The sequence below is a fragment of the Cnephaeus nilssonii genome (genome assembly GCF_951640355.1).
Source record: "Cnephaeus nilssonii genome assembly, chromosome: 14".
Classification (NCBI taxonomy): domain Eukaryota; kingdom Metazoa; phylum Chordata; class Mammalia; order Chiroptera; family Vespertilionidae; genus Cnephaeus; species Cnephaeus nilssonii.
Genome location: NC_137085.1, coordinates 46,448,782 through 46,464,394, shown reverse-complemented (window position 1 = coordinate 46,464,394; position 15,613 = coordinate 46,448,782). Strand labels below are relative to the sequence as shown.

The following is a 15,613-nucleotide window of genomic DNA, read 5'->3' as shown; positions in this document are numbered from 1 at the left end:
AACCCTTCCACTGAAAAGCTCAAGAGCACTTATGTCCAAACAGCATGCCTCTAGGATTCTTTAGAACAGGGGTCCTCCAACTTTTTAAACAGGGGGCCAGTTCACTGTCCCTCAGACCTTTGGAGGGCCGGACTATAGTTAAAAAAAAAAAAACTATGAACAAATTCCTATGCACACTGCACATATCTTATTTTGAAGTAAAAGTACAAAACGGCAAAAACACCCGCATGTGGCCCGCGGGCCGTAGTTTGAGGTCGCCTGCTTAGAAAATTCTTACATGAAGACACAGGTCACTGGCATCTTCCAATGGGAAAGAATGCCAACGATAGCCACCTGGACCATATTGGTCAAAAAACGCCATAGGATTCTACTAATTCTGCAACCAAATCTCCTCTCCTCCTGTCTGGCTATACGCTCACTTATTCAGATATTTACTAGTGCTTACTATGCACGAGGTGCTACTCCAGGTGTTGACACATGGCAGTGGACTCGGCCGGTGAGGGCCCTGCCCTGGCTTTCTTGGAGCGTCATGTGAGTGGAAGGAGACATTGAAGAGACTGGCAAAGGTTATGGGACAGGCACTGGCAGGGCCTGGCTGGTTCATCGAGGGTGGGCAGCAGGGATCTCTCTGGAGAGAAACCATTAGGACAAGCAGACAGTCATGGGATGACCTGGAAGGAGCCTTCCTGGAAGTGCAAGGGACCAGAGGGAGAGCGGAGTGTGGCAGCCACCCAGAGGGCAAGGGCTGCAGGTGAGCGTCCAGGGCCAGGCAGCGGCCAGATGGCCCCGGCCTCGCAGGCCATGCTGAAGTCTTTGGATTGAACTTCACTTGCACTGAGGCCGCTGCGGGGCTCATGTGGGGACTGGCGGTAGTGGGCAGAGGGTGAGAGGACTTGGTATTTGCTTTGGAAAGTGCAGTCTGACCGCTCCGGGTTGCCACCTGACCGTTGTGAACAAAGAGAAAAAAGCTCTCTGCCGAAACACCAAGAATCTGCAAATGCCCCGTGCTCCAGCTGGTTGTTTTGGCACTAAATCCTGAATCTTTCTTTTGTCAAAGGTTATGCTGCTCTATTTCCCCTCAGTTGGGGGGCCACGGAGGGTGGGTAGGAAAACCCCAGAAACACAGGTGTGGCCGTGACAGAGGCCTGGGTCTCCCAGCAGCCAGGAGACAAAAGCCACCACCTTCCGGGTCTGGAGGCCAAACTGCGCCCGGGAGGCAGCTGCCTTTCCACCCTCCGGAGTCTGGGTGTAGGGGAGGGGAAATCGTAAGTGATGCCCCCAGAGGCATGACCCTGAAACACTAGCATGAAGTAGGAAACACTATGTTTAAACTGCGGATTTCCTGAACAGTTAAAAGCCCTCCAAGTTAGAGCTTCTCACCATCTATTTTAATCTCTATTAATTCCCATCTGTGTACACTTGGAGACCTGCTCTTGACAAGCTCTTCAGGTTGGCTAAGTGTGCATTATTACCTCTAATAGCATCTCTCAAATGTGGCTCTTAATTGCACTAATCAGGTGGGCCAGCCACGATGGAAAGGAATAAAAACTTGACAATTAACACCGTTTTCCCCAGTCCAAGCACTGTGTGGGGATCAACCCACTGATGTTCAATACATGGGCACTGCTTTTAAACAGTCTCCAGGAATGGACACACTGGTAAGAAAGCGGGGGATGATCATTATTAAAACCATGCTGAAAAGTAAAAGCAAAAGCCGCTTCATGGGGTTCGGGAGGGTCTTCAGACAGGTGGAAGGGACCCTGCAAATCAAAGATCATGCATCTCAATGCAGGAGGGTCAGAGGCCTGTCCAAGATCACACACTGAGCCGGCGGCTGGGCCAGGACCTGCAGGCATGGAAACCAGAGTGGAGAGACTCGGAGCGGAGTGAGCAGTGCAGCTCGGCGGGCTGGAGGTGACAAAGCCTGAGGGCACGTCCCACAACACATTCAGCAAGTGAACGTTCCTTCCTCCCCTGTTCCACTTGTGAGCCAGGGCAGGGGCCTCTTTCTCCTCCTTCCCCTCTGCCCTGGCACTCCGAACCTTGCATTCAAGACACGAAGCAGAAATGCTGCTCTTCATTTCCTGTCCTGTTAGGTTTTTCTCTGGAGTAATTTAATATATCACAGCTAATACGTAATAGTAATTTTTTCCTTAATACCTAATTTTTGGAGGAATCCTTACATGCCAGGTTCCATGTTATACACATTTAAACTTCAGAAAACTCTGGGAAGAACATTCTACGAGGAAGCTAGGCACTTGGGGTCACACTGCTAATGCAAATCACAGCTCTACGATTTGAATTAGCAGTGTGATTTGAACCTTGTTCATCAGATTCCAAGGCTCATGTTAGTAAGCAGTCTCCTAAACTCCCCAGCTAGACAGCCATCACCGTCGCAGCGCTGACCCCCACTCAGGCGGGGAGGGGCACAGGGGCAGCAAAGTCATCCTGGTCTGTCTCCAACGTCCTTAATGATCCTCTCTCCCACCTGCACCCCATGAGTGAGGGCGTATCACAATGAACACCTATGTCAAAACATGTCACACTGTACACCTTAGATATACATACTTTTTATTTGTCAAAAATAATACAAATGTAGTAAAGAGCTTATATGCATACTAGTATACGCATAACCCATGGACACAGACAATAGTGTGGTGAAAGCCTGGGACGGGGGTGGGATGGCAGGTGGGGAGTAGAAGGGGTCAATGGGTGGGGGGGGGGAAAGGGGACATCTGTAATACTTTCAACAATAAAGATAAAATTTTAACCCTTTGCACTCGCTTGCTTTTTTCCCGATTCCTTTATTCTACTCGGGATTTAATTTTTTAAATACCCCAGATTTTACAAAGCGCGGCAGTAGAATAAAAAACTGGAGTTTCTTTTCGTACAAACTTATTTATTTGGATTTTTTTATATTTCAAATTATTGATACATTCAAAGAGTATAAAAAGAGCTGCTACCGATGCTAACCGTATCGAGTCACACTCGACATCCGAGTGCAAAAGGTTAAAAATAAACAAACATATTTAATGACTGATTTCTTCGTGTTGCTTTATTCATTTTATGAAAGTATGGGCCGAAACCGGTTTGGCTCAGTGGATAGAGCGTCGGCCTGCGGACTGAAAGGTCCCAGGTTCAATTCTGGTCAAGGGCATGTACCTTGGTTGCAGGCACATCCCCAGTGGGGGGTGTGCAGGAGGCAGCTGATTGATGTTTCTCTCTCATCGATGTTTCTAACTCTCTATCCCTCTCCCTTCCTCTCTGTGAAAAAGTCAATAAAATATATATTTTTTAAAAAAAGTATGGGACAAAACCAAAATCTTGATTCAAAAAAGCCGACATGTTCCTAAAACCATCTATTTCTCTGCAGTAGTTTGCTCCATGTAAAGATAATGTGCACTTGTTTGGGCTGGTTTAGTATCTATAAGCCGGTTCCAACTTCATTATTTTTAATGACTGAGTTAGATTTCAAAGAATAGAACTTGAGACCAGAAATTCCAGGCATCACAGTTCTAAAAAAATAAATTGAAACAAGTCTTTCTCACTTCTCAACCTTTAATACATATTTCAGTTGGCCCTCTGAGGATTATTTCTTCTATTGAATTTACCCACCTGAATTTTGACAAGAGGTTGTATATTATGATACAATCACTGTGAAAGCAATCTAGCCAATAGATTTAAGAATAAAATGAAAATCGGAGAAAGTTACAAAAATTCATTTGCTACCGTCAAATATTTCCCCAAACAATTCACAATTCTTACTGCCATTAATTAGTTCAGTAAGGCCTTCGGAAGCACTGAGGAATCTGGAATTCTGCAAAACCCAAACCTATTTACTAGGACCTTAGCTCTCCCTTGTGTATAAAAACGGAAATGCAGCTTGCGAGAAATGGTGCCCCAGTAAATCTGATGGATGACCCAGTTTTAAAACTAAAAATGCCACTTAATAAAAACCAAAAAATTAAAAATTAAAAAAATCTTATATAAAAAGCAAGGAAATATCATTTAAAGCAACAAAACAAAGGAAGTATCAAGCTATTGGGTATTATGCACATTATGCTTTAGATAAAGAATTCAAAACAATCTTGCCAGTATAAAATAAAATATTTTAGGACAAATAAATACTTTTTTAATTATGTTTACTTTATATATTTATTCTATATATTTATTCTATTTTATTCCATCTCACGGAATCACTGGTGCTCTCAGCAGCGATTCCAGCTGGGAAAGTCCAGCCCTGGTCTCTGATTTCAGGCAGGATCAGACTGAACCCAGCCCAGACAGGTGGGACATTGTCCTATTTCAAACATTTCTAGAGAGAGAAAAGTCCTCTATATATATTAAGAAAATATTTTGTTATGTCTCACTGTGTATTTCAACAGAATTTCAAATATTCTGTTTACAATCCCAATGTTGTAAACTTTCTTCATGCTATTTCTAGTTCTTTGTGACTAACTCTCATGCACTCCTCAGCCTTTTCCCGTTGGAGTTTGAGCAGGGGCTGGTTGTGATGCAATGCCAATGAAGGCATCTTCTACACTTGCGTGCTGGTGTTCCGTAGCTTTTAAATCCCACTGAGAAGTGCCACTTATTATCCCCCCTACTATAGTAAGTGGTTTAAGCATCTCTGACTTCGTTTTCTCCACTTTGAGCTTTGGGAAAGGGGAACCTCAAGAATCCTTTTAGTGGTCAGTCGACATGACTATGAGGACCCCATTCGGGCACCTAAATCATGGGGCGCTCGTTCTGTTGACAGACTGACTGGTGGAGGAAAAAGAGGGTGGTGCTCTGCACTGCCTCTCCCCGAGGTCCCTATGGAAACGCTCCCGCTTCTAAAACTAGCCCTGTGTACAGCCAGCTTTAAAGATCTGAGGAAGGGAGTCATTTACATGACGTGGCGTGGGGCCCAACTGGACAGGACACTGCAACAACCCAGCGGTGCCCTCCCCCTTCCGCACCAGGCGCTTACACAGAAAGCAGCATCCTCACGCTCACGCGTAAGGACCACACAGACACCAGCAACAAAGAAGGGCTTTCCACATGGCCGTTTCTAGACATCAGATCCGCTGAGAAACAAAAGCATGCTCTCGCAGGAAGCTCGCTCCCTCCATCAGGCTGGCAATTAAATATTATACAGAACACATAATTCAGATTGCATTCCAATTAGCTCCCAGTGCTGGAGGGCACAAATCACTCACGCAGCAATTAAAGAAATTCCGGGATGTCACTAAATGTTTTGAGGAAGGGAAGGATTCTGAAGTTGGCAGAAGGACCAAAGAACAGGAAGAACAGAAAAGCTAGGCATTCCAGGATATGCCCTCACCCCAATTTCACGGAGCCCCTGTTTCAATAATGATTACAATACTGGAAACATCACAGTCATTGTGCGTATGGTTAAAGTTAAACTGAAAAAAACTGGCCCACGAGGCTCATCAGGCACCTGCCAATTTAGGTCCACAAAGCGGATGCTCTCACACACACAGAAACAAAGATCTTTTCCCAAGAAATTATTGTGTGTGCACAAATACATCATACATGATTTAGCAGTCATCACCTGGGTACACCATGGGAAAGCTATAAAATGGAACTGCATAGAATATTTTAAAAACCACAGTAATATTCTCTTTCACAATTTCTACAGCCTATTCCCCGCTCAGGGGTGCTCCTTGGGGGAAGTGGGGGTGGGAAGGATAAAGTTGGTATGTGAAGACAAAAAGACAAACGACACCAGTGACTTCCAGAACCAGATGTGTGAGCAGCCCAGCATCAGCAACCTCTGCATCAGGCTTTGTTGACGGAGAGGAGTTTCCTCAATTCCCAAGGCTCTTCCCAATCAAGAGCTAAGCCTGGCGGACAGGGATCCTCACAACTGCAGGAGGAGCCCGGTGTGTGGGGAGAAGCTGCAGGGCAGGAGGCAGGGCAGTGAGCCTCCCTGCAGAGAAAGGAGTGAAGAGAGGCCGGAGGTCAGGCCTGAGGATGCTGCCACCTGTAGTATAAAAGAATTTGTCTGGCCTTTGTCCTGGGTTCCTGGCAAAGGAGTTTCTTAAACCCTTGGAATTTCCTGAGGGATAGCTGTGCCTCTGTTATGCTAAAGAGGCAACTCAAGGTGGGTCCAGAGGCCAGCTTCCACCTTTACCCAGATGCCATCTTGGGAAGGAAGCTGGGACAGGAGCCCCCAGGGGAAGAGAGAAACAGCCGGTAGCACAATGTTGAACTGACTACCCCAAGAAGATCAAGTTCACTTGAGACTGGCTAAAAAGAAATTGAAGTTTCCTCAATGGAAACAGGAAGTTTAAAACAACCTACAAACCTTTTTCTTCTCTCTCTCTCTCTCTCTCTCTCTCTCTCTCTCTCTCTCTCTCTCTCTCTCTCTCTCTCTCCTAACTGAGCTGTGTTGGAAAGTGTGATCCTTTTCGTTTAAACCAACATTACAAATACAGAAAAAAATGTTAAAATCTTCCAACTAAACAGATTGTCTAAAGGACACTGTGGGAATTTTTAGCATACTATGGTTATAAAATAAAACCTGTTTGTGATGAAACCATAATAAAAATTTAAAAGAAAGTGGCCATGTCATATAACTTACCTTTAACCTAAGTGTTCTGAGGCTACCTAGCCACCAAAATCTTATTCTGCTGGGCTCACAGCCGATTCTGTTGTAATTAACTAGTTACTGATCATAGGAAAGGAGCAAAGGCAAGCCGGAGATAGGCCTGTCATTTAGGCAGCTTCACCAGAAGCTACACCTTCACACGCCCAGGGGCCCAAAAAAGGGGAGACAGACAGACGCATGTCCAGTAAAGTTGGGGTGACATAGGGAAGGTGTTGGTTTGCTGTCAGTCACACTTGAGAACAAAGGTCATTGGCCAGAATGGGCGTGGCCACTGCAAGGATGTGAAATTTGGGATATTTAATCCTCTGAACAAAGGAGTTCTTACTCTTGTGCTCTTGGGACTCTGGGCTCGTGGGGCTCCCTTGCATTCGCCCACAGAGCCCACGGCCATGCGGACCCCACACCCAATGGACTAACGGACTGCAGCTAGCCTGATGCCGAACGGACCGGCTCCAATTCGGAAAGGAAACTCTGGACACTGGCCTGGCTTCTAGCTTTACTGAAACCCCAGCTAAACTTCTGTGATTGGTCTAAGAGAAATGGGACTCTGGGATTTTCCTTGAGATACTGTAAGGACTCCACCCTGTGGACGAAAAGGGGCCGCATGCTAACCTGACTAGCTCAGAGAAGGCCTGCGTGGCAGCCTTGCAAATGTACAGGCCTAAAGGAACCACAAAGGATGGTCTGAAATGAAAACTTTTTAAATTAAAAAAGCAGTTTACAGTGGGTAGTCACGTCCTAGGCTAGTATCTTCCCTGACAAAGATCAACTCTGATCTTAACTGAGCCTGTCGTCTTTTTTTTAATCTGTGAGGACAGGCATTTGGAATGTCAGGGTTAACTTACCCTTTTCTGGTTGTGCCACTGGCTTCCCTCAGGGCACAATCAATGCACCAGGGGGAAGACCACAGATTTCTTCATTGTCACTGTTATCGCGTTAATTGTTGACTGTTAACTATCCTGTACCCACCTATGTATAGGAAGCAAGTGTCTATCATTTTACTTTTTTATCCAATCCCAGAGGCCCTCCCCCCTCCCATTGCTTTCCTCCACCTCCCTAATCTATCACCAATGGATTTCATGTAACCCACTACATCTCCTCCTTTGATTGTGATTTATAAAAAACAAACTGAAAAAACTGCCATTCTCATGAGCATTATCGCAATACGTCGAGATTCTGCTTCCCTGAAAACATCGACAGTTTGGCTCAAATAAACACAACAATTCTTTACAGGTTTGAATGTTTCTTACGTTAACAACCCCCAGCATCACAGTGGGGAAGAGGACCCCCAACTTCATCCTATAACACATCCCAGTCTCCTTTACAGCCAGGGTGGCCGTAGGACTGAGTCCTCGCCAATGGAATGTGAGCAGAAGTGACATGGAACCGTCAGACCCACCCCATGTGAGAACCCCACACCCACCACTCCATGGTGCCTTCCCCACCTCCAGCTCACTGGGATGGGATGTCTAAGCTGGCAGAGGCTCTGTCAGCAGGATCCTTGAATGGCCACATGGAGGACAGCTGTCCCCACCAATCAGGAATGCCTACCGTGGACTTACTTCCATGTGAGAAATAAAAATTCCACTTATTTTTTTGAATAGGCCCATGCATAGGGCATGTTTAGGTTCATCTGTTGCAGCAGTGAACATTATCCTAGGCAACACTCTTACACATCGATCATCAATCAGTGCGATTTCAACTGGGCAATCATCAATGGGCGCTTACTCTTTGCACACGGGAGACCTAAGTTCTAAAAAGATGCAGCTCATCCACCAGTCAGGGAACCAGGCACGTCGGCAACTAACAAGAAAACTAGGACACCGGGTTTGAGCTGTGACAGAAGGACAAGCAAAGACGTATGAGAACACGGCGGAAAGTGGGATACTTGTGGAAGCATCACAGAAGTGCTGGCAAGTGAGCTGGGCCTTGAAGGATGAGCTAAGTTCAGAAGAAAGAGGAGGGTAGAAAGTTCATTCCAGACTAGACATGAGTCTTCAAACATTTTGTCCAGCGGGACGTGATGCTAAAAAGAGAAAAGATATTGTTCTGTTCACTCCAGACACTAGACTCCAGGACAGTGAGGAGCAGCTACAGGGAAAGAGGGCTCCATTCAAAGGGAAGATCTGGAGGGGCTCCGCAGACAAGAAGGGGAGTGTTTCCTGTAGGGACGGCCAGCCTCTTGGCTTGGGCTCCGCAGACACTGTGACTGAAGCACAGGACGGGTAGCTGCTCCATTCAGCTGCCTTCCAGCTCTGGGAGTCTATGTATGTCTGATGCCTCTGCCAAGCAGGCTTTGTATAACATTGCCAGGAAAAAGAGGAATTATTGTAGCCCTGCTACAGCATTTCTTACACGATGGTCCTTGCCAAATTCCCTTTCAAGGCTGTGTTGGCTGGGTTTCGCTCAACGTGCTCAATCTTAAGCCCATCGAGAACAGCTCTTCACATGCAGGCCCGTGAGAGCCCCTTGAATATCACTTTATGATCAGAAAAGCTTATTAATAGGCTGATACTATGCAAGACTGCTACTGGTGAAGAAAACAAATGGCAGTAAGCACCTATTTGGAGTGCTGAGGCCACAGGAGATTCTGCATTGGTTCCTGGTTAACAGCAGGTTACCAGCTCGTACCAAAAATGGACATCCGGTTCGAGAAAGCCTGGATTCCAAAAGAAATTATTACAATAGAACTGTACTAAGGACAGTTTTGACCTTCTTGGGTGACTTGGTATCTCACAATGCACCTTAGGTTGAAAATTATGAACATCAATTTCACAGTGTAGTTTTGTAAAACAAGCTAGTTTTCCATTTTTAGATGTGTGTGTTACCGATAAAAGGAAGTCCACTAGATACACCAGAAAGAGAAAGGCAACCTAACATCACTGGTAAATTAGTAACTTTCCACTTTCCTCTTACAAGGTTATAATTTCATTTCACAAACATTCACTGAGTCTCTACTAGGGGCTAAATACTGTGCTTATCATTCGTGATAGAAACTGAAAGAAAAAAAGAAAAAATGAGATATTCTAAACCTATACATTATCTGAGATTCGTAGTTATTTTTCTTAAGAGCATTTCCCAGTAGTTACTTAAAAAATAAAAAGTTCAGCTACATTCTTACCCAATAAACAAGGTTATTTTCCTTGTAATATCTGTAGATTATACATATATAAAGACTGACTTTAAAATGTCAGCCTAGATTAGTATCTCATCTCCTGTAATAGTACTCCAGGTACTTAATTCATTGCTTAAATACAAGAGAAAGGGAATCGATTTTCCTGAACTCAGAAATGATTATTAAACAAACACAGATCTCTTCACATTATAGAACGAATCTTAGTTATACAGCTGATAACCTCACAAGAGTGAAACAAAAGAAATCCATAAAGCCGTATTCTGGGGCCACCTGAATGTCTGGATACGACCATAAAACAATCACACGAAAGTTACATTTCATAGCCATTGTTCAACCATAAACATGAGCAATGCTTTCTTAGTCTCTTTCTTTCCTGAATACCACGGACTTCAATCTTTTTGAAATTTAGATCACGTCTCTCTCATCATACAACATCCCAAGTAAGTCACATCTCAAGTGGTGCCAAGACCTGCCTGCTGTGGACATCCAATCTCGAAATACTTCCCGTGGCCTTTTTCAACCTACCTTACCTACTTATGACCTGGGTCCTAAAATCGCCGTTCTACAAACCTTGGAAATGGCATTCCCTTTTGATAAAATGAACAACTCACAACAACAGCCTCTATTTTGTTTGGTTTTTACCCAACTGCGTTACTATTTCCAGCGAGCATTTACTGGCCCTGCCTGGAATGCATGTCCCAGACGGCTGTCTGTCTGTCTAGGTACTCAGTCGGCTCCCACCAAGGGGAAGGAGGGCCAAACCTTCCCCGGGAAGATCCACACTGGCCTGGGCACTCGCACACCTGGCTCCTGGGAGCGTTTTTATACTTCCGTGCTCCCCAACGAACCTTCTGAGATTTCATTCCTCAGTCGGAGTAAGAAACCAACATTTTCCAAACCAGGGGCGGAAATCACCCTGAACTAAAGAACAACAAACACTTCTAAGCCTAAGTGACCCGCGTCCCAGGCCCCAGTCTGTGTTTGCGATGGACAGGGCAGATCCAACTTCAAGTGAATGCGCAAATGCAACAGCACTCACGGATCCCGTTATTTCTAGCCAGCTGTGTGATCCTGCATAGTCACTTAACCTCTCTGGGCTTCAACTGCTTTGTCTGTAAAACCAAGCGAATACAAAGGCACCTTCTGGCTCTAAGGAAATAAGCATGCAGTGAGCAGAGGCCTGCCCCTGAACCACCTCTGCGGGCCGTGGAGAAGTAAAACTCCGATTCAAGACCATGAAATGAGGGGGGACCGACCAGTGAAAAAGATCCCCAAGGCCCCCTTTCCACATTTTGATTCTGACTCGGAGAGAGTGAGGCATGACCAGGCACTTGGTCGTAAAACATTAGTGGGTCTCATAGCTCAAATAATCCTGTGCTTCCAGTGGCCAGCTCTGCTCTAGCAAAAAAAAAATAAAAAATAAAATAAAAATTCTTCACTATATTTCACGGAACGAAGAACGATTCCACGGCGACAGCAGAATGACTTTCTCTAGGTTCAGCGGCCATCTCCCCTTTTACTGGCCACTCGGGGCCCTGACGGCGCCCAGCCAGCAGGGGGCGCCCCAGTCGAGGGCAGGTAGTAAGCAAGCCACACCTACCCGCAGCCACTGCTTCTCGGTGAGGGCGTCGCTGTAGTCCACGTCCCGGCGTTGGCGAGACCCCCGGCCAAATATCTTCTCCTCCTCTTCCTCACATGTCAGCCTTTCTACTTCGGCGTCGTCCTTAATGATCCAGGAGGGCAGCTCATCTTCCTCCATGAGGCGAGGCTTGCGCTTTGGGTTCCGGGCGTCCTCCCTCCGCCGGTCCATATCCATGCGCTGAAGACAAGGACAGAAGGTTCATCAATGAGGGCGGGGGCTCCGTACCGCACACACTCGACAGCACCTCGGACCCCCACAAATCGCCTCCTCCCGCGGCGGGGTCCCTCTCAGCTTGTCCTACCTATGGGGACTCTCTTCTGGAGGCTCTAGTCTCTTCCCTTCCTTTGTACCCATTGCTGAGAGTTAAGTAGGCATTTAAAAAAAATAACCTTTACAAATTCCTTTTCTTAGTCTATATGTGTGCAAAGCTTTTCCCCTTAAGTAACAGTGAGAAGATTCAAACTGGGATGTATTTAACAAATATGAGCCCTGGTGATACAATCCATTGCTGCCCTGGCATAAAAGTATCCTTCAAGCATATAAAAAAAAAATCCTAACCTAAAGGGCTCATGCTTTTGATTGAACAACTGGGAAATAAAATCAGCAGCTCAAGTGTCACTAACAGAGTGGCCACCACCCTCGGCTGGACTCGGACCTGGGGGCACATAAATGGTTTGATCTGTCGGTCGGCCATGAGTGTATTAAGTTTTCAGTACGTCATGGGCTCTCTGAGAGGAATGTCCCTCAATTCTTTAGCTTTTAAAAAGTTTAGCTCTTATGAAAATATTACACCACGAGAGACAGACCTCAGATATAATCTCATCTCCACTGGTCAAGTTGTCAGGGAAATGGCTCTCTTTTGTATTCTTTTATAACCTTCAAAAATGCCTATTTTCCCATGCCCTGTGCACTTATAAATAAAGTGCCACAAATATGGTTTTAACCTAATATTAACAATTTGATGGCTAAAGAAAAGCAAACAAAACCTCCAGTGAATGGCAACGTACATTAGTTATATATATATCACTAGCTGATGTGCCATTTCTACAACTGAATAGACCATTAACCATTAAATGATTTACCTTTTCCCTCTTTTTTCCTTTGGTTCAATACAATTTTTCTATAAGAGCTAAAACTGGTAACAGAATGGAAGTGAAATTTCTATTCAAATCCAAATCTGAACTCTAGAATCTATTTAAAAATTAAAGTTCAAAGTCCCTCAGACAATGCTTAAACATATTTGGAAATCATTATGTTCCCAAATGGGTGGGCTTGGAGCACGGCAGAGGCCCACCATGCCGTCGTCATGGGCTATAGTTAGCTGGAGAGGCTGTTCGCAACCCTACCTTCTGATGCTTTACTATCAGAAATGGGATCCACCAAGCCTGTTCTTAGCACACAGAGCATGCCTTGTTAACACTGCAATCTACCGATCAAGGGGCCTCTTGAGGTAATCTTTTAATAGTTATCAGATAGCTGAGAAGAAAAACATTTTTTTTTGGTAATGTGCTACACAATGAGATGACAAAATCTTGTCGCTTCAATTTTTGGTTTGGCTACTACCGTTACCTATACCAAGATCTGTAAAATGACATGCCACACAATTGTCCACAATGGATAAAATAAGTCTTTGCTGATATGAAAGAAAACAAATTACGATTGTTTTTTTTTTCCTTTTAGGAAGGGTTGATGCGATTTTTAATCAGCTTAAAGTTCTGATGACTGTATCTCTTCCCAGCGATTTCTACTTGCAGAATTCCAGTACACAATCTGAAGTTGCTATTCAATTAAGTCTTATTTATTGTTCCGATATTACATGCATATGTTTGTCTTAAATCCTGATAATAAACTTGTGCTAACAGATATTTTTAAAAGTACTTCTTGCCTTTGTAGGGAACATAGCAACTAAACACTTAGTGTTTATATATTAGCAAAATGTTTCAGATATGTACCTTGACCAGTCAAAATATCTTTTTAGGTAAAATTCACAGGCAATCAGTATGAGAGATAACTTTTCCTCACGTCACATTTTTAGAAGAAGAAAAATGTTCAAATGTTTTATTTTAAAGAGACTATCTGCTTAATGTGTTATTTAACTACAGTGCCTATGGTTTTTAAAAGTTTGGGTTCATTTTACAGAGAACTGACTCTTTTATAATAACAGTTTAAATACTGAAATCCAAATCTAGCTCACATTCCATTGTTTCTCACTAAACTTTTTAATCAGAGTAGCTGGCAAGGATTCAAATTTGATTTCCTGCCCCCTGGTGGAGGTGTTCATGAATAGTGAGTTAGAAAGGCAGCCAGCTGATTGTAAGACTGAAAAACACTCAATGGAATATACAGACATTGTATCATAAAGTACACCTGAAACTTATATAATGGTATTAACCAATGTAATCCCAATAAATTCAATGGAAAAACAACAAACAAAAAAACAAACGAACTCAAAAATCTAATCCAAAAATGAGAAATCAACCTTTAAGAAAAGAGGAGAACATTCACAAAATCAAAATACCTACAAAAAAAAGTGTTCCTTAACCACCTTCACCAGTTCCAAGCCTGTTTTTGCACGATAACATAGTCCCAAACGGAAAGCCTTGGCTAGACATTCCAGTCCCCCTTCCCCCCCACTCTCACCCCCCGAAGCTGTCAATTTCTACAAACACCCAGCCCAAAAGTAAGAAAAAAGAAGTACTCTCTGCCCCTTATTTTGGGGGCTAACCTGATTCGTACAATGGCAGGCAGCTTACCCTTTCAGGGTCTCCGGAGCAGGTGAGGCTAGAGCAGGGCTGAATCACTACCCATCAGTGACCAGCCCGGGAAGGAAAGGGCTTCCCACCTCAGGGTTCCCCGTAATCTACATTTCAATAAGTCCCTCCAGGGGAGGAGAGATGTCTATTTCCTGTGAGTATGGCTACTCTACCCAAATAGAGGATACAAGGGTACAATCTGTAAGGGTGGTGACCAACAATACTAGTTTAAGACGTTTAGGTTTAGGAGCATCCCATGTAAACCACGCTTGTTAACGTCTCTTTTTGTGTGTGTGTCAGTTCTCTCCAAAATGGCCCAGCCTGGGTGGGGTGGCTCATGTAGAAGGGGGGGAAATGTGCACATCCCAGGTTAGGAGCTATTCCCACGGCTACCTAAACGTTTCCTGAGAAAGAATGGAATGTCTTTCATCTTGAATCATTACGTGTGGACATAATCATTGTTCCCTAGACAGAAAACACCAGATCTCAAAAATAACCTCAGCCTCCGCACAGCTGGAGTCCCCTGCTCAGACTGTCTTGGGGCAAACACGGCGGAGATTGCAAACCCGGCGGGTCCTATTTGGCCCACAGTCGTGTTTTGTTTGGCCTGCAGTGTTATATAATAATAAAAAACTGAATTTAGCTGCAAACATTTTGAAATCCTGAGATTGCATATTAAAGCCCAGATTTCCAGCGCCTCTTGAAAATCTGGAATGTCTAGCTTCAAGGGGCTTGCAGCTCTGTGCCCTTAGACAAGGCCGCTCCGGTTCACACCACCCGCTGGTCCCTACCCACTTGCTTCGCTTATGCAAGTTACCTGTCTGAGACCCACGGGACTTCTGATTTGGGGGCTCTGCTGCATTCAAAGGCCAGAATCGGACTAAATGTTATAAATTTGGAAGGTGCTGGAGGGAGCCTGGCAACTCTGTATAACCTTTGTATATCGCAACTGACGTCTTCACAAGGCCTGACATGTTGCAAATGCCGCCACTCGTTCCATAAATATTTATCGAGTAACTACCTACCTGATGTCTTGAGCATTGAGGATAAACAGGTAAATAAAATCGCCATAGCAAATGCCTTAGAAGGTAATAAAAGATTACTCCTGAGAGCCTCCCTTCTCCTGGCCAAGGGCCTCGCTCCCCACAGACTGATCTTGTAGCAGGCCACACTCATAAATCAAATTCAGGTGTCAGCAAAATTAGATGAAACATCAAGGTTGAAGCCACGGCCGTTAAATCCTCACATGTCAAGGTTCTTTACATCTATCTATACTTTGTACCAGCAAAATCCAGCCCATTTTGGTCTTTGAATGAAGGCTACACCTGGATGCGCGCGGGGAGGTTCCCATTTGCTCTCAGCAATGAGAGGCACCACCGTGTTTTCCAGCTGCTGTCCTCCCAGCCCCACAGGGAGCGCGTTTGTTTGGATTCGGTAAGGAGACAGTCAGGGGAGAGCTGTAAACC

At 44.7% G+C, this 15,613-nt stretch overlaps 1 protein-coding gene across 6 annotated transcripts in view; it reads right to left on the bottom strand.

The window, feature by feature from the left end:
* Positions 1-15,613, bottom strand: part of SMARCA2 (SWI/SNF related BAF chromatin remodeling complex subunit ATPase 2) — a 167,805-nt gene that overhangs the window by 48,917 nt on the left and 103,275 nt on the right. For all 6 annotated transcript variants that reach the window (XM_079791124.1, XM_079791129.1, XM_079791127.1 and 3 more), the window contains exon 27: positions 11,353-11,571. In XM_079791124.1, the coding sequence (XP_079647250.1) occupies positions 11,353-11,571 (219 nt within the window). The remainder of the gene's footprint in view (positions 1-11,352; positions 11,572-15,613) is intronic.